This window comes from Phalangium opilio, unplaced genomic scaffold, assembly GCF_054372755.1.
Source record: "Phalangium opilio isolate 3A_F unplaced genomic scaffold, DU_Popi_V2 ptg000077l_1, whole genome shotgun sequence".
Classification (NCBI taxonomy): domain Eukaryota; kingdom Metazoa; phylum Arthropoda; class Arachnida; order Opiliones; family Phalangiidae; genus Phalangium; species Phalangium opilio.
In genome coordinates, this window is record NW_028324185.1 from 4,895,096 (window position 1) to 4,915,502 (window position 20,407).

The 20,407-nt window shown below is 36.8% G+C and overlaps 1 protein-coding gene and 1 non-coding gene across 2 annotated transcripts; one reads left to right on the plus strand and one right to left on the minus strand.

The window, feature by feature from the left end:
• Positions 1-4,047: 4,047 nt before the first annotated feature.
• On the plus strand, positions 4,048-4,119 carry TRNAP-CGG (transfer RNA proline (anticodon CGG)). The gene has a single exon. It is a non-coding gene; the product is annotated as a tRNA-Pro (tRNA).
• Positions 4,120-13,145: 9,026 nt separating this feature from the next.
• Positions 13,146-13,706, minus strand: LOC149657017 (ARL14 effector protein-like). Its single transcript, XM_089844662.1, has one exon. The coding sequence runs from the start codon at positions 13,704-13,706 to the stop codon at positions 13,146-13,148; it is 561 nt and encodes a 186-aa protein (XP_089700788.1).
• Between the last annotated feature and the right edge of the window lie 6,701 nt (positions 13,707-20,407).

Sequence of the window (20,407 nt, forward strand, 5' to 3'; positions counted from 1 at the left end):
ATGTGAACGATGTCACTAATTCTATATTTAGTGAACCGAGTGTGTGGAATCCATAGTCAGCATTTTTAAGACTAGGGTTTAAGATCATGAATTTTGTCTTTTTCTCGTTGAGCGTTAGCTTTCGGGAGACAAGCTTCTTTTGCAGCTCCCTAAGATCTTTTTCTAGGTTTCGGATTAAGTTTGTTAAGATCGGCGATGAGTCCAATATGGCATTGTCATCTGCGTACTCATGGGCTGTTGCATATGTTAGGCATTGGTGGATGTCACTAGTGTAGACATTGAATAACAGTGGTGCCAGAACACTACCTTGTGGGACGCCACTCGAGATTGGTGCCATTGCTGAGTTTGTTACGCCTACGGAGACACACTGTGTCCTGTCCGAAAGGTATGATCTGAACCATCTATAGCTTTGCCCTCCGATGCCATAGGTCTTCAAGAGTTTCAGTAGGATTTCATGGTTAACTCTGTCGAACGCTTTTGAGAGGTCGACGAAGACAATGCCTACAAAGTGTCCTTTCCCTAGCCGGTTAATGGTTGTTTCGATTAGATCCGCTTCGCAAGTTACGGTAGAGTGACCAGCACGGAAGCCGGATTGTTTCTCGTACATGATATTGTTTTGTAAAAGGTATTCGTAAAGTTGATCTTAGACAACACGTTCGATTATTTTTGAGAGGCAGGGTAGAATCGTGACTGGGCGAAGATTGTTTGGTTCTGTTGTTCCGTTTAATTTTGGCACTGGGATGACTTTCCCTTCCCTCCATTTTTTAGGAAATATTCCAGTTTTCAGAGGGAGGTTTATGATATTCGTGAGGGTAGGGCAAATGATGTGCGAGAGAGCTTTCACTAGCGCTGGCGATAGGTTATCTAGTCCAGTTGCTTTAGCTGTATTTAAGTTCGTAATCAGTTTTAATACTGTGGCCTCAGTAACAGAAGTAAAGCTAAAACTTCCCGACGTAGCTTTTGGGAGATTGAGATCTGTTGCAGCAGGTCTTTGTTCCTTGAGTGATGCGTAATATTTATTGAGTTCCTCCACAATCTCACTTTCGTTGGTAAAGTCTAGTCCGTTTATCGTTAGGTGGGAGATTTTATATTTAGCAGGCTTCAAGTGTGGTTTAAGGGTCTCCACATATTTGTGGGGGTCGATGCAGTATTCTTAACGTGGTGCGATAGGCATGTTCGTTTGGCACTATCAATCTTGCTGTTTATAAGGTTTCGAAGTCTTTGGTATTCATTCCGATATATTGCATTTTTCCGACTTTTCCTTAATAATATATCTCGTTGATGCATGCAGTGCTTAATTTCATGTGTTAGCCAAAAAGGCGTGTTAAGTGGCGCTCTCTTGTCTCGCTTAGGTGCATAGTAGTCCCAGCTTTGAAATATTGCGGTGTAAAGGCGTTGTAGTTCAGAATCTGGGCTATTGATGATTCCCTCATTGTTGGGTAGGGTATCCTGTACTTCCTTTACATAGGCAACTGTGTCTAGATATCGAAAATTTCTCACACATCTGATTATCTTCGGTATGGATACGGTTTTTTTACGTCTCAGGCATAGTACAATATCATGGTCCGATAAGTCGTGAGGTATGACTATGGCTTTCATAATCCTACATGGGTAGTTGGTATAGAGTTGGTCCATTGCAGTGCTAGTACTCATGGTTATTCTCGTGGCTTCATTAATTAACTGTGTGAATTTAACCATTATGTTTTGCAGTGATTTGGTTTTAGCAGATTTCTTAGCGGCAAGTAGGTCACAGTTAAAGTCGCCAAGAATTAAGACTTCTGCGTCAATGTTCGTTGTCATTACATCATCTTGGTTTTTGAGTTCATCTAGGGTTTAACCCATGTCTGCTACATTTGGTGGAATGTAACATGTGCAAATGTACAGTGGTTTTGTGCTTGTTTCATAGAGAGTGATCCATAGGTTTTCAAAGTTGGATTGAACGTTACTAGTGAATATTGAGGTATCCATTAATGATATGTTTAAGTGTTCTTTGTGATAGAAGCCTACGCCACCAGCGTTTCCTGCAGTACGGTCTTTCCTAATGAATTTGTAGCCAGGGATATTGAGAGGGATATCAGGAATGTCTTGTGTTAGCCACGTTTCACAGATGCCAAGTATGTCAATATTTTGTTTCTTTAATAGTGCTTCTTCTTCCATTATTGGTTTGAAGTTGTTCTTTTTCAGGCTTCGTACATTTAGGTTTGCTATTTTCAGGCCTCTTGGATGTATAGGTACGGGGTTTGAAAACCGGTTTTTAATTTTTGGGTGGAATACTTCAGCCCTAGGATTAAGATTGGAGTTCGATAGTTGTGTTAGTCAACAGGCATCTAATCTTGGTTGGGTGCATGAGGGTCGGTATCGTGATATACGTAGGACACTGGGTCAGTTTCCTAGATTCATGACGATTTTGTCGAATTTTCCACTACATTTGATGGTGAAGGAGTTTTTCCAATTTCGACCTTCCTTTATAAGTGATATTTCTGCTTCGGTTATGCCTAACTCCTCCAGATGGCTCTCAATTTCTTCTGTCGTAATTTCTACATTACAGTTGCTTAACAGATATGTTGATTCAGGTGCATAGGAAAGATTGAGTGCAGCGGCTTCCTCGTTTGATCCCCAGGTCTTTTTCCCTTCTTTTTCACCAAGTTTATGACAGCTCACACCGACTGGCCAGTTGGAAGCGTCAAGCACATCTGCGCAGGGGGTTGAAGTTCGGAGGTCGGCATTCTGATTCTTGAGATCTTAGCGTAATACGTAGACCGCTAACAGTGATGTTCTTACTTTCTATATAATTTTTAATGTGCTCTTCTGTGCTAGATTTTGAGCAGTTACCAATAAAGTATTCACCGTGTATCGTACTTATATTCATCTTGCATGTTGCGAGTTTATCATTCGACATTAGGCCAAAGTTTCTCTTGGTTGATTTGTTTGATGCTGATTTTTGGGATTCGACAGTTGTTCTTGGGATATTGTTAATGGCCCTGAAATGGGTAGCGTTTCGCAGATTGTTTGGGTCGCTTGCTATTCTAGCTTTCCCGTTTATAATACTATTATTCGGTAATGAGTGAAAGTTGGCTGCTGCTGAGTATAGGGGACGAAGTGCACTTTGACCGGATAGCGCCTCAAATCAGAGGTAGCTTCAATATCTTGCCGAGGCCTTACTTCTGCAATATTTGAAAGCAACTTATTGCAGGGTAGGTCCATAAGATGAGCATTTTCCAGAAACATATATGGTCCGTGGGTCTAGAGGTACGGTGCTCGCCTAGGGTGCGAGTGGTCCCGGGTTCAAATCCCGGACGGACCCGACATTTTGCAGAAGTAATTTAGTGAATATTTGAAAGCAACTTAATACAGGGTAGTTCCATAAGATGAGCATTTTCCAGAGACATACATGATCCGTTGGTTTAGGGGTATGATACTCTGTTTGGGTGCGAGTGTTCCCGGGTTCAAATCCCGGACGGACCCTAGTTTTTGCAGAAATAATTTAGTGACTATTTAAATGCAACTAGTTAAATTATAGAGCTACTAGCCGTTACCCGCGGCGTCGCTCGCGTGTAATTAGAACTTCCATCTAAAATGATATAAAGAATGTGTAGATTTTACTGATGACTAATATTTTTGTAGCACCCTATAGGCACTCGGCACAGTCCGTCAGCCCGTCGGGATATTTTTTATTACTTTTCACGCGGACATTATTCCATAAAGTAGGTTTTTAAGTTTTTGGCCGGCATTTTAAAAGATGGCGAAAAATCTAACCCGAAAGACCATTCAGCCCGTCTCAAGGTTAAAGCAAACCAGTGTACTAAATATTTGTGAAATCGGTTGAAACGCGCGTACTTAATTGCATAGAAAATATATTTTACATTTCTTTGCGCCATTTTTTAAGATGGCGGCGGATTGGAAAATTTTTTCTTAGTACGTTCCTGCAAATTTTCAGCCTTCTAGGGCAAGCGGTTTGGGCTGGGCGTTGATTATCAGTCAGTCAGTCAGGACTTTGATTTATATAGATATAGATAGATGAGTTTAGCATGTTTCACTTTCGTACATGGTCCGTTGGTCTAGGGGTATGATAATCGCCTCGGGTGCGAGTGTTCCCGGGTTCAAATCCCGGACGGACCCTAGTTTTTGCAGAAATAATTTAGTGTCTATTTAAATGTAACTAGTTAAATTGTAGGGCTAGGAGTTTAGCATGTTCCAGTGTCGTACAGACTGTTAAAAAAGTTTTTGCGCGTTGCGTTTTTCGCACATATTTTACTATATTTCAAAAATTATTCAAGCTAGCGCTCTGTAATAAAGTGCGTAATAAAAGTTTTGAATTTCTCTTTCATATTTTACTCGTTCCAAAGTTTTGCTTTGCATACTTATACCGGAAACCGGAAATGTCAAAATTATCAACTTTGAAAATATTGGATTCTCGAGGATATAAATGCGATTTTTGGAATCCTTGGGGTCGATTCATATTTGAAAAGTGTTCACCAAATTCAATTCGGATGAATAGGTCACGAGTAATCAGCCTTTATTCAAAATCTGGCAAACTTGGTTAGATTGGCGATACTTCATCATCGAGTATCGAATCTTTGTCGTAATAATGCTTATTAGATGTTATGACACTTTATGCGTATATATATGATTGGTCTTTTGGCGCAATACTTTGAAACAAATCAGACGTTTATTAAAGGGATGGTGAAGTGGAAAATAAAGTAGTTTTTTATTAATTCTTCTATAAGACCAATCTGCATCGTGAAACATCCAGGAAATAACACCGAACGATTTTTAAACGACAATTAGTTTGAAATTTCATGGATAATTTTAAAGAGGGATCTCCGACCAATCGCGTCGCGCACTGCCTTTTTATAAACAATTTTCTCGTGGCACGTTCCGTGTTGAATCAATTTATCGCGAGATTTGAAAAAATTTGCGTGATGTGACAATTGTGACGCGAGACATGGAGCGTGCCACTGCCACGAGAATTTTGTTAACAAAAAGGCACGGCGCTACGCGATTGGTCGGAGGTCCTTATTTAAAATTATTCTTTAAATCTTAGCCTAATTTGAATATTAAAATCAATGGGAGGTATTTCCTAAATTTTCATTATTCAGACTGGTCATATAAGAACCGATAAAAAATCACTTTAATTTCCACTTCCCCCTCCCTTTAAGAGAAAACTCGCGTCTTTTGAAGAGGATAAGCGGTTTGAAAATATTGTTATTTGGGCCATGATATCATAATATTTAGAACTCATATAAATTACGTCTAGATCTTCAGCCCGACTCATTGCAGCCTAGTGAAAATCTCACTCATGATGGCATATGCGCTTCACGAGAACCCTTCAAATAGACATATTCAACTATTCCATTTAAGAAACAACTTCAGAGGAGATGGCTTCTATGCTAGGAAGGTTCGCTACGCGATTGAGCTTCGCTAAACGGAGCCATAGCCTCCCGCGTATAGAGCAAATTTCAGATTGGCTCACGGGTCAGTCCAGGTGAAATCAGGCAGTGTCCCGACGGCACCATCACCGATTTTGAGGAAAATTTAACCAGTTGAAATATAGATTATTTCATTGGGAAATCCAAGTTTTCAAGGTAAAATTCAATCTAGATTTTAAGATATGAATAATTGAAAAACCCTCACATGGGGGAAGGAAACTTTTCACCCCCAATTCCAGCGATTTTGACAGCCGATATCTAGGTAATAAAACCAAATATAACCTTGCAACCTTTTTTATTCTTCAAATGGGTGGTAGAGCCAAGATTAAGCTAATAATAGTTTGCGACGAACTTTTTGTTTTATTCCTATAAATCATCAAAGTGCTCTTTGAATTCAACCAAACGCGAAAAGTAGCCTATAACTTAATATCTCCCGACTCCAAAAACCAAGCTAAAATAAATCAAAGATAACGCTTTCTGGTAGTAATTAAACCGGTGAACACGAAAAAATTCTAGATTTCGAAAACCGCCAAGATTTGAAAAAAAGTAAAAACATGGTGGTCTTTGAAGCCGGTTCACGGGTAGTTGAGCGGTTTTCAAAAGAGCGTTTTGGAATAAAGCGGTTCCTAAAACAGCGGTTTGCAAAACCGCGTACAAGCAAAACCGAGGTTGCTGTTTCCGCGTTTCTCAATACAGTGCTATTTCCCAAAACAGCGATTGCTGTTTCCGCCCAAACTGTGATTGATAGGGAGGGAAATATCTATTATATTAAGTATATAGGACAAAGAACAATATTATGCAAAAAGGAGTAATGTTATATCGGAAGTAAATATATAATTTTTTGGAAAAGGCATATTATTTTGGGAAGTTAATGAAGATAAACAACAATATTTTGGAAAAGGCGTACTTTCGTACGCTCAAGATATAAACGCTGTAATCAAAATGCGCTAAAACGAGAAATGGCTATAATGGTAAACGCGTTTATGAAAAAGCCGTTTTGGACAATGGCGTTTTGATAACACGCCCAATCGACAACATACCTTTGAAGCCGTGCCAAGGTACCACCACAATTGAAATATGCACCAAAGTACAAATCATCTGAAAGCCCTTGTTTTAATCTATAACATATCTAAAATCCCAGGATGATATAGAATTCCATCGTATGTAAACGCGGCATCAAACCTGAAAGAAAATCTGAAAAAAGTTAAAATTTTAAGTTAGCCAAAACAATTGGAAAATGATTATGAACGCAATATAGATGAGAAATTACTACTTTTATTGTATGAAATGAATTATTAGCACAGGTTTTTTATCATTTAAAAACATACACTACATGTGTGAAAAATTTAATGTTATTATAACTGAGAATAAGGATCATTTTGGATAACCATTTGTAAGTAATAGAATTTTTTTGTAATCTTTAGATGACAAGGAGAGCTTTTTTCTTGAGGTAAAATTATTAAGTTCAAGTAAAGTTATTATGTTCAAAAAAGGAACCCAGCATACGTCTTCTCTTTCTGGCCAAGATAGATTTCTACCATTTCTCTCCATAAAGGTTACCAAAACATCATTGTTTTCTACGCTTTTTTCCTTGATATTTCCGATGTACCACTCTTTATCATAGGTAAAAGCAACGTATTTGCCTGGGTTACATTCATCCCAATCAACCTGTTTAGCTTTACTGAGAGGAGTGAAAAGTTCTACCTTGGTGGCAAAAGCATCCGATGATACTCTTTTCATATCTAAAAGTGTTTCTGACAATGGTATGAAAGCATGGTGTGATCGAGTTCCTGGTATAGTTTTAATGGACGCATACCTTTCCGCCAATTTAAACTCTTCTACGTGTTGTAGGACGTCTTCTTTGGAAAGGTACGCAAATTTTATATTTGCTATGTTTGCAGCTGCGTACAAATACATTTCTTTGGGATTCTGAATTTGATTAGCGTACGCTGCTTGAAGGCTGGCTTTCGAAACAAGTCTCTTGACTGTATCCCCAATCCCATCACAGGGGCTTTTTCCATGGCTCGTAGCAAAGAAATGCCACTCGGCATGAATTCCAAAATCGGTATAATGGTGGCATAAGTTCGATAAGTTTTTGTTATTTTTATACTGGCTGCCTGCTCCGTCACTGAAATATGTCACCTTCTTAATCATAGGAAGGGATGCCTTTATTTCCGTTGTTAATCTTCTTAGAAAAGAGTGCACAGTATTTGCGTCGTGATGAAGGTAATCCGATATGATACAAAAATTGAAATGAGTCAATCCAGTTCCATCTTTGAAATATACTACGAATGGATGAAGTGTCGCTTGTGTGTTGGTCCAGTGATGACCCTGAATGGCATCTTGTATTAGAAAAGTGTAGTTTTAGCAAAGTCAAGTACACTGTTAAAAATAATGGTTCATGAATGGTATAAAAAGGGTATATCCTCTCCCGCTGCACCATTAATGGTTTTAATTTAGCTAGACAATGGTGTGATTAGGGTTTGTTTTGATTGGCAAACCACTGATGGTGTATGAATGGTTTATCTTAAATGTTGAACTATTCCATATATGGTTTGTTAATGGCATGTTAGGATAAGTGGTTAAAATATGGTTAAGAAATGGTTTATGTTAAAAACTTTTGACCATTCCATATATGGTTTGATAATGGAAAGTTGGATATATGGTTCGAATTTGGTTTAAAAATATTTAACCATTTTTTCTCTATTCCATATAGGGTTTTGGTAATGGAAAGTCAGGATATATGGTTAAAATATGGTATAAACATAGTTAAACATTTTTCTATATTCCATATTAGGTTTGATAATGGAAAATTAGGGTATATGGTTAAAATTTGGTTTAAAAATAGTTAACAATTTTTACTCTATTCCATAACAAGCATAAAATTGAAACGTTGGCACATTAGTTTAAATTTAAACTGTTGACACAGCCATAGTTTTTTTCTTCTCCGAGTGACGATGACGTCACGGAGAGGTATTACACTGGATGTGTCTGTATGTGTCTGTCTGTCACCGCGTTCGCAGTTGGCAAATCGGAGCTAACGTGTTCGCAATTTGCGGACCGAGTTCGCAGTATACAGAAATTCCGAAAATTTTACTTCCTTGCTTTATCTATCTAATTTAACGCCAATCATTAACTATCCGTTACACCTTCATCTGCTGTCTAGCCGCCATTGTTTCGCCCAATGCCAACCGCTATTTATTGGCTTCTAACAACAACACTGTGCACTCGCCTTTCGTGTACACCACAAACACAATAATCTGTTCTTATTGTCTTCTAACACCACCATCTACTGGTCTTTCGTCTATACCACATAGACACCAATCTGCAACATTGGCTTCTACTCCATCGTCGTCGTTAGGCTTAAAATGTACGCGGCGAGGGTCTAGGGTTAAGATAAACGTCTAGCCTCCCAATGGCAGGGTGTCCACCAAAGGTTGACGCAATTGCGCATTTTCTCATCCCTTGGTGTGAATCAGTCGCCTTATATACCCTAAATTTACAAAAGTTCTGATATAGGTGTTCGCTAGAAGTATAACGTTAAAGATAGCTATGTTTAAAATTATTGTAGGAATTAAGTTTCATAAACCGACTTAACTATAATTAACGGAAATTACTGACGATTAAAATATTTAATATCAGTTACATTTATTTAATTATTTAAGATAAACCTCTTTCTTTAGAATGACACAAGTGAGAGTTTATATAGAACGAGTATTGAAGATTGCATCTGAATCGAAACACTACACGCATATCAAAGTTAATATCATGTTAATATGAAGCGAGTAGGATGAAAAGATCTCTTACAAAACGGTAACATTTTCTTTTTGCAGAATATTGAATGGAAATATTTTAAATATTTTTCGGCATTACGATTCTTTTAGTAGTTGTGTAGGTATAAAACTCTGTTTCATGTCAATATTCAAGAACATCTTTTGATATTAACATTTCAAATTTGGTGTTTAACTTTTAAATCAGCTTTACTACATTTATATATAGTGTAAACGTAAATGGTAACTTCAGTAGATAATGTGTATGTTGTTGCTTCATTTCCCCAGTGTTGAAACGATTGGGCCTATGAAGTAATTATCCTTAGATAAAAACGAAAATTGACCTTGTTTCGTGTCCTCTTTTAGGAGGTCTTTACGGTTAAGAGTGAGCCGGAAATTAAATCCACATTTAAGTGATAGATATTAGGTTCGCATTAGAATTGAGGATACATAGAAAATGATTATACGCTTTAACCTTTACAAATGCCCTTGGCAATAACTCGCCAAATTTGAACTATGTATTTCCGGTTTTTCTCATTGGCTAATGGACCTGTGTTTAGAAAGTAATTTTTGGTTTGAAAGAGTACGCCCTCGTCTTAACTCGGAGACGTTTATTTTGGTTTCCCAACTTTTAATGAAACAATTTATTTTTTATTACCTATCCGAGTGAATTATGTCACGGAGAGTCCCAATTTCGACGTGTGTGTCTGTTGCTACACCCCAGGGGACCGCGTTCTCAGTTTGCAAATCGGAGCAAATGTGTTCTCAATTTCCGAACCGCAAATACAGTTCCCGGAAATTTGTAAAATTGTATTCCTCTTACACTGGCTATTACTCCATTGTCTGTCTAACACTACCAACTTCTGGTTTTTGTCCATCCCACACGGACACCAGTCCGTACTTACTGGCTTCTATACACGACGATTATCCGGTCTTTTGTCCATCCAACGTGGACACCAGTCCGTACTTACTGGCTTCTAAACACCACCATCATCCAGTAATTTGTCCATCCCACATGGACGCCAGTCTATACGTACTGGCTTCTATCTCCATCGTCATCGTTAAGGTTAAGACAGACGCAGTGATCAGCTAGGGTTACGACAACCGTCTAGCCTCCCAGTGGTGGGGCTTCCGCCAAAAGTTCACGCAATTGCGCTGTTCTTATACCTGAGATTTGAAACATTTATATACTCCCGATTTGAGTAGGGCAAAACAGCAGGCGTATCCTTCATTTCAAACGTCAATATTAGTCAAGTCTCTCAAGAATGTCTAATTATATTTTTTAAACGATGTAACGCTCAACAAGGTGAATAATTAACGAAGAAAATATATAATATTAATTATATTTACTTTAGAATTTAAGATAATCTGGTTTATCAACTCAAAATTAATACAGAAAGAGTTAAACAGAAGTATATGTGTTTGTCTGTGTGTGTCTGTCCGTTACTATACTAATGCACTGCCTTAGCAGTTCGCTTGTGTAAAGAAATCTTACAAAACTTTAATATTTCCTTTTTTTGTAATATAAAGTGATTATATGGAAATATTTTCGCAATTTCGATTCCTTTAGTAGTTAGGTAGTTTTAAGGCTCTGTTTCATTTTGACATTCCAAGGATATTCTTAAATATTGTTATTTGAAATGGCTGTTTATATATTACTTAAGCTATATTACATCTGTATATAGAATAATCCTTGCTTTAGATAATACTAAAAGAACGCGAAGGCTTATACTTTGACGGAAAACTCAACCATTATCCATAATAGGCCTAGAGAATCAAATAGTAGACAATTTAGGACCGAGGTGAATTAAAATATGGGTTTTGTTATTCTTCTCTGTAATGAAGAGACATTAACGGTTCAGAGTGAGCCGAAAGTCAAATATACATGTAAATAATCGGGTTTAGATGTCAAACTAAAATAAAGCTTTATGGTGGCCATCAGATTATTGAAAGGTCCGGTCGTAATCGGTTTCTAGCTACTCTGAATATAGTTGGGGTGAAACGAGAGGATGGTGTTTACACGGCAATCGAGATGTTAATGTAGCTTTCATCATAAAGGGTATAAATATCATCCATGATGGGAATAATAACGGTTAAAATATCATCGATTATGGGAATAATAACGGTTAATATATCATCGATTATGGGAATAATAACGGTTAATATATCATCGATTATGGGAATAATAACGGTTTAAAAAACATCCATGATGGGCATAATAACGGTTTAAAAAACATCCATGATGGGAATAATAACGGTTTAAAAAGTATCGATTATGGGAATAATAACGGTTTAAAAAACATCCATGATGGGCATAATAACGGTTTAAAAAACATCCATGATGGGAATAATAACGGTTTAAAAAGTATCCATGATGGGAATAATAACGGTTAAAATATCATCGATTATGTGAATAATAACGGTTTAAAAACATCCATGATGGGAATAATAACGGTTTAAAAAATATCCACGATGGGAATAATAACGGATAAAATATCATCGATTATGGGAATAAAAACGGTTTAAAAACATCCATGATGGGAATAATAACGGTTTAAAAATATCCACGATGGGAATAATAACGGTTAAAATATCATCCATGATAGGCATTAAAACGGTTAAAAGAACATCCATGATGGGAATAATAACGGGTTAAATAACATCCATGGTGGGGATAATAACGGGTTAAATAACATCCATGGTGGGGATAATAACGGGTTAAATAACATCCATGGTGGGAATAATAACGGGTTAAGAAACGTCCATGATGGGAATAATGATGGTTTAAATAACATCCATGATGGGAATGATATTGGTGCTGTACCGATCCATTACATATGCACATAAGGGTTCAAAACCAAACCGGATAGTGTTTGGTTTTCTGACAAAAACGATATATATTTATTAATGGAATAGAAGTAAACCATTATTTTTTACAGTGTAGAACGATTGCTTCATTTCCCGGCAGGTGATCTTTGCTGATATTTAGGAAACTAGCCTGCTCTTTCGCAATGAAGTGATGCGGGGCTAAAACTTTGAACATTGCGGAAAGTTTTTCTTTATACTCAATGGCTGAAAGTTGAAATTTCTCCAATGAGGCATGGTGGGTATGGACCCATTGCTTCACTTCTTTGAAGTCATCATCATCAATGTTATTATCATCAAAGACAGCTCCAACGTACGCTTCCAGTGCCTCAGAGCCAGGACAAACTTCGCATTGGCTCAGCATGCAGTTTCGATTTGAAATATCACACACTTGTTTTTCTAATAAGTCTTTGTATGAAATTCGTTGATTTGGAAAAGAGTAGAGGGCCAGTTTAACATTTTGATAATACTCACACACACAAACTGAATGTGTGCCTGGTTTCCCAGCAATAACACAGTGCTTTGGTCGAAGCTCACAGAACTTAGAAAATCCAACTTTATCATCAGTTGATTTCAGGAATGAGGCGTGTAGTTCCTTAAGGTTTACCAGCATCAGTCGCTTTTGCACCAACTGCCTTGTACCAGCTACTTTAACTGATACACATTCCTTCTTTCCAGGGCACATCCTTGAATACTCGTCACTGTTGTAAAAATTGATCACTTTTTCTTTTACGGTGCTTTTGAGATATCTCCCTTGCTTAGTGGGGCAACCAGGTAGAATACCCTTTTCCCGTCTTAACCTCCGGCTGGTGTTCACCATATATTTGGAAACGTTAAATTCATTAATTATTTCTTGTTAGGTGTAACTCTCTGGAACTAAGTTCAACAAATTTATTTTCTCTTGGCGTGTAGAATTATTATTTTTGATTTTCAGGTCTTTCATTAAATTAGTTAATCCTTCGCAGTTTTTACAGGATTTTTGAAAAGAAGCAGAATAATGTTTTTCAGTAGAACTTTCAACAATCAGTTTTCCCATTGCATCTTCATACGAGGGACTTAGTTTTGAAATCTTTGATTTAATTTATCCTGGTTTTTCTTTAGCACTAACTCTCTTTACGGGTGACTGCCCAACAGCTGCCAGACTCAAGTTTAAGTCACTTGTTTTAATTTCTTCTTCAGGCATGAACATTTCCCCGCTTCCGCAACTTGATCGAAGTTCGTGATCTTCCAATTCTTTGGAGCATAGTTTTTGGCAATTGATGCATAGTTTTTGTCCTGGTAGAAGCTTTTTGCCTGCAAATTGCTTTGAGGAATTTATGGAAATTGCATAAAATGGAACAATTGTTCGAAGATTTGCAGAGATGAACTTCTTATGTTTTCCGAAAGGGTCACAGCAATATCTTTGTAGGCTTTCGAACTTTGATATCAACTTATTTTCGTGATGAAAACAAAGTGTCACACTTTCGTTAATTGCAAGTCCAGTTCTAAGATGAAGAAGCTCTTTGTTTTTTTCGGATAACGAACTTAAATCTACAAATATTTTATTCCCGGTAAAGTCTGTTGCGTAGCAACTCTCGTTTAAATGAAGGCCAAAAGAACAGCAACCATCATCAACATTTGGTATATTTAGTTCAGTCTCCATTTTCTAATTTAACACTTGCAAAGAAAGGAACATAATACTCGTACAACCCAGTTAAAAAACCTAAAATGACTCTAAAATATTGGCAGGCGAGCTAACAGACAACTTGAGGCTGAAGACTAGTGGGGCTGCACTGTTGAGACAGAGAGAGGAATCAATTTGATCATAATAAACAATTTAGCTAACACAGAACCAGTGCCCCATCCATCAACAATTTTCATTTAGGTGTATTTAAAAGAAAACAACATTGTTACTGCACATTTCATACAATAAAAGTAGTAATTTCTCATCTGTATTGCGTTCATAATCATTTTCCAAATGTTTTGGCTAACTTAAAATTTTAACTTTTTTCAGATTTTCTTTCAGGTTTGATGCTGCGTTTACATACGATGAAATTCTATATCATCCTTGGATTTTTGATATGTTATAGATTAAAACAAGGGCTTTCAGATGGTTTGTACTTTGGTGCATATTTCAATTGTGGTGGTACCTTGGCACGGCTTCAAAGACCACCATGTTTTTACTATTTTTCGAATCTTGGCTGTTTTCGAAGTCAAATGGCACCGCATCCCTTGGTCGTACCATAAATCTAGAAATTGTTTCGTGTTCCCCGGTTTAATTACTACCAGAAAGCGTTATCTTTGATTTATTTTAGCTTGGTTTTTGGAATCGGGAGATACTAAGTTATAGGCTACTTTTCGCGTTTGGTTGAATTCAAAGAGCACTTTGATGATTTATAGAAATAAAACAAAAAGTTCGTCGCAAACTATTATTAGCTTAATCTAGGCTCTACCACCCATTTGAAGAATAAAAAAGGTTGCAAGGTTATATTTGGTTTTATTACCTAGATATCGGCTAACAAAATCGCTGGAATTGGGGGTGAAAAGTTTCCTTCCCTCATGTGAGGGTTTTTCAATTATTCATATCTTAAAATCTAGATTGAATTTTAACTTGAAAACTTGGATTTCCCAATGAAATAGTCTATATTTCAACTGGTTAAAGTTTCCTCAAAATCGGTGATGGTGCCGTCGGGACACTGCCTGATTTCACCTGGACTGACCCGTGAGCCAATCTGAAATTTTAAACTTTTAATTACGTGTTGAAGGGAGGGGCTCTATACTGGGCTATGAGTCGGACTGAATTAAACACTAACCGTTCTCTATTCCTACTTCTAAAATTAAATCTATCTCTGGTGAGGCTTAATAATAAAGCCGACCGCAACCAAAGCATAGGCAAAACTGACGTTCAAAACAACCGATGGAAAAGCCAAAAAATTAAATGAAAAAAAAAATGAAAGCCGGTAACAATGATCACAACTGAAAATAACAGCTAACAGCTAAAACGATCCCGAACGGTAAAAACTTGAAGTCAGTCTCTGCGCTGCTGGTCTGCTACTCCTTTTGTTTATTTTCTATGGCAAAAACACTATTTTTGGGCATCGAGGAGTAGTGAAAAAAAACATCAATGCAGTTACTTGCTCGATCATTTATATAAATATATTACTTCGGGTTTGATAAATGCAGTTAGGGAGTAATGGGGATATTAGGTCATTTTGTGTTTTAAGACTTATTATGAGGGAAAGAAGACATGCCTTTTTTGAAGAATTTTTCGAAAAATTTTATTATCTTTATTAATAATTAGTTTAAAGCTGACAAATATTAATAAAATTTGGAGCAAAATTTTCAAATAACAATACTTCTTTCGAGTTTCAAATTACAAGACTTCCTTCGAGTTTTAAATTAAAGATAGTTCGTTTGCTTTATTGAACTATTTATTACAATCAAGACTGTCACTTTCAGTTTCAATTGCTGCTTAATATTTAACTTAACCTCCCCTAGCCCTTAACCACTTCTTTTATTCAATGAGAGACATAAACACTAAATAGGGTTCAAGTCGGGCGAAAGAGCGGCCCCGTGAAAAGTGTCACTTCCTTCGTTCGCCCGAAATCTTGCAACGAGTCGGGACGCATGGGCTGGCCAATTGTCCTTCAGAGCCTGAAACCATACACTAAAACTATTTTTTATGTTAGATAAGAATAATTGTTAGCTTATAAATTATATTAATACCGGTCACGATTAGGGCTGGTTAATCTTACGCAGAAAAGAATACCAGCGAACCGGGCGGATCTGTTGAATATTACAATGCTTTACCTCCTAATTTCATTAGACTTTATTTCTGTCTTTAAGAATAAGACTAAGAATGTTTTTAAATTGAGGGTGAAGTGAAAAAAATGTGTTTTTATCGATTCTTCTACTAATTATGAGACTATTCTGCATAGTGAAACATCCAGGAAATATCTCAGAATGATTTTAAAATTCAAATTCGGTTTGGATTTTATGGATAATTTAAAGTAATAACCTCCGACCGATCGCGTAACGCCCTGCCTTCCTGTTGACAAAATTCTCGTGGAACGCTCCATTCCCAATGGAATTTATCGCGAGATTTAATAAAAGTTTCCCACGATGTGACAATCGTGGTGCGTGATATAGAGCGGGCAACGGAAATTTTGTTAACAGGAAGGCAGGGCGTTAAGCGATTGGTCAGACTTGCTTATTTCAAATTATCTATAAAATCTGAGCCTAATTTGAATTTTAAAATCATTCGGAGACTTTATTTCCTGGAAGTTTCACTATGCAAAAGGGACTTAAAAGTAAAAGAAGAATCTATAAAAACACTTAAGTTTCCTCTTCATCTTCCCTTTAAAGGCTAGGGTAGGTGCAAAAAAAAATCAAGCAACAATTAAAACAGAAAGTGACTGCCTTGTTTGTAAAAATAGTTCAATAAAGCACACGAGCATTCTTCAATTTGAAACTCGAAGGAAGTCTTGTTATTTGAAAATTTTCGTCCAAATAATTTTATAGATATTTTTCAACTTTTAAAGATATTGAAAGTTATTCGAAATATCTGGTTTTCTTTCCTTCACAATAAATTTTTTAAAAAACACAAAATGCCCTAATATCCCAATACCTCCCTAAGTTAGTGTTTTTGCCATAAAAAATAAACAAAAGGAGTAGCAGACCAGCAGCGCAGAGACCAACTTCAAGTTTTTACCGTTCGGGCTCGGTTTAGCTGTTAGCTGTTATTTTTAGTTGTGATCATTGTTATCGACTTGCATTTTTTTAATTTAATTTTTAGGCCTTTCCATCGGTAGCTTTGAACGTCAGTTGTGAAAAACGCCTTTGCCCATGCTTTGGTTGTGGTCGGCTTCATTGTTAAGCCTCACCAGAGATATATTTAATTTTAGAAGTAGGAATAGAAAACGGTTAGTGTTTAATTCAGTCCGACTCATAGCCCAGTATAGAGCCCCTCCCTCCAACACGTAATTAAAAGTTTAAAATTTCAGATTGGCTCACTTAAACTAGGTTTTTATGACGTTACTGACTGGGACGGCGAAAACTACGTAATTCCTTTTTACCTCTGTCGCTATGACCCGCCTTTTCTTTCATATCCCACCGTCCCGAGGAATGGGTCCGGGACTTTGACGCGCGCCTAGATTACTCTGTTCCCTATTCCTACCTCTAAAATAAAATCTTTCAATGGCCTGACATTTGCTCTATACGAAGGAGGCTATAGGCAACCCCAGAAGCTCCGTTTAGCGAAGCTCAATCGCGTAGCGAACCTTCCTAGCATAGAAGCCATCTCCTCTGAAGTTGTTTCTTAAATGGAATAGTTGAATATGTCTATTTGAAGGGATCTCGTGAAGCGCATATGCCATCATGAGTGAGATTTTCACTAGGCTGCAATGAGTCGGGCTGAAGATCTAGACGTAATTTATATGAGTTCTAAATATTATGATATCATGGCCCAAATAACAATATTTTCAAACCGCTTATCCTCTTCAAAAGACGCGAGTTTTCTCTTAAAGGGAGGGGGAAGTGGAAATTAAAGTGATTTTTTATCGGTTCTTATATGACCAGTCTGAATAATGAAAATTTAGGAAATACCTCCCATTGATTTTAATATTCAAATTAGGCTAAGATTTAAAGAATAATTTTAAATAAGGACCTCCGACCAATCGCGTAGCGCCGGGCCTTTTTGTTAACAAAATTCTCGTGGCAGTGGCACGCTCCATGTCTCGCGTCACAATTGTCACATCACGCAAATTTTTTCAAATCTCGCGATAAATTGATTCAACACGGAACGTGCCACGAGAAAATTGTTTATAAAAGGACAGAGGGCTCTACGCGATTGGTCGGAAATCCTTATTTAAAATTATCCATGAAATTTCAAACAAATTGACGTATAAAAATCGTTCGGTGTTATTTCCTGGATAATTCACTATGCAGATTGGTCTTATAGAAGAATCAATAAAAAATTACTTAATTTTCCACTTCACCATCCCTTTAACGAGCGTCTGAATTGTTTCAAAGTATCGCGCCACAAGACCAATCATATATATATGCATAAAGTGCCATAACATCTAACAAGCATTATTACGACAAAGATTCGATACTCGATTATGAATTATCGCCATTTAAATCGAAGTTGCCAGATTTTGAATAAAGGCTGATTACTCGTGACCTATTCATCCGAATTGAATTTGGTGAAAACTTTTCAAATATAAATCGACCCCAAGGAATCTGAAAATCGCATTTATATCCTCGAGAATCCAATATTTTCAAAGTTGATAATTTTGACATTTCCGGTTTCCGGTATAAGTATGCAAAGGACAACTGTGGAACGGGTAAAATATGAAAGAGAAATGCAAAACTTTTATAACGCACTTTATTCCAGAGCGCTAGCTTGAATAGTTTTTGAAATATAGTAAAATATGTGCGAAAACTGCAACGCGCAAAGACTTTTTTAACAGTCTGTACCTACAAGCACCCACAAGTACCTACAAGCACCCACAAGTTGGTAATCTGGCTAATGACCAGTCGTCGGTAATCTGGCTAATGACCAGTCGTCGGTAATCTGGCTAATGACCAGTCGTCGGTAATCTGGCTTAATTACCAGCCGTCTGTAATCCAGCTTAATTGACAGCCGTCGGTAATCTACCTTAATTACCAGTCGTCGGTAATCTACCTTAATTACCAGTCGTCAGTAATCTACCTTAATTACCAGTCGTCGGTAATCTACCTTAATTACCAGTCGTCGGTAATATACCTTAATTACCAGTCGTCGGTAATCTACCTTAATATCCAGTCGTCGGTAATCTACCTTAATTACCAGTCGTCGCAGCGGCCGCATCAACGTCACGACGGCAATATTAAAACCGTCTTATCACACTATCGATAGGCCATTCCAACCAAAAGGCAATAAGAAGAAACAATCGGATTATTATGAGGCAACTATACGTTAAAAAAGGCCAATATTGGTCACGCTGATATTTCCCAATAAAACAGTGTATAAATGCTAAAATATCGCAGATTGGGGCAATTTTTAAAATTTAAATTAAACATACTTAAAACTAATTTTTCTTAATAACAAGAAAAATGGTCCTAGATTATAGTGTAAAGTTTCATTTAAGATCGTTCCCAAAACTAACCAACGTATAGTTTTTCTAAATCACGAATAACCGATTTGTTTTTTTCCAAAAATTTCCCATGTTATTTCTATGGGAAAAATTCCTGTTTTTCATCAAAAGGTGTGATTAATTTTATGGAAATGAAAACCACCCTTAGCAACTTTATTTTTTGTAAATTAGACTAATTAATGGATCTCTTTGAAATTTTAACCACATATTGAGGGCCCGAATTGTAGTTCTGTGGAATTTATTCAGAACAATTAATGCAATACAAAAAAAAACTACATCCAAACAAAAAACCTTCCTTATACATTAAGAGCAGTATGAAGTCTTATCTAAGAGAGCTACCGCTCTCTCAGAATAACCAAAAATATTCGTAAGAAACCCCCAAAAATATTCTTAAGAAACCCGTAACAAATACCCAAAAAATCTTAAGAAAACCGTATCAAATTCCCCAAAAAATTCTTAAGAAAACCGTAACAAATCCCCCAAAAATATTCTTAAGAAAACCGTAAGAAATTAGTTAAAATATTTCTAAAGAAACCTTTAAGAAATTAGTTAAAAATATTCTTAAGAAAACCATTGGGAAAAAAGTGCCAAACTTCCCAATAATTCCCAAAGAAATCTCTTAAGAATTTCTTAACGAATTTCTTTATAAAATTTCTTAAGGTTTCTTAAGAAGTTTTTTGTAAGGGTAGTGACGTATCAACGATTCAAAGGGCGCGAGGATTTCCAATATATGGTCGCGTATCTTTTAGATCAATGCGCTATGTATACAATATGTTTCGAACACCGAGTATCTGAAAGTGGGAAAATCGCTCGTGTTACGAAGAAATGCCCGATGTTTAAAGATAGAGAGCCTCAAGTAAAAGATATCGAGTACCAGAATCAGGTGGAAATTTTGAAACGATTCATATTACCTAGAAGTACCATTATTTTGGAGGAATTAGATGACGGGCTGTTATTTACCCGATTGTGTCACGGTATAAATCAACCAAGAGCCAAAGCCCCGGAAACGGATTCACCGGCGCCATTGTGTTTAGAAGAAAAAGCCGAATTTTACGGAAATGACTTTATAAATGTTTACGGGAAGAATTGAGGAAATTAGGGACTCTCGATAGTATCTACGAGGAATATTTATCCTTTTTATTTCCCGGTAGTCGTTAATGTAATCTTTTCTATAACCGTCAATTGATTAGGTCTTTGTTAATTGTTAAGGGGTTTTTAGGACGTGTCT

What these genes read in the sequence shown, in the direction of transcription:
- LOC149657017 (XM_089844662.1), bottom strand. Translation starts at nt 13,706, where the DNA reads ATGGAGACTGAACTAAATATACCAAATGTTGATGATGGTTGCTGTTCT.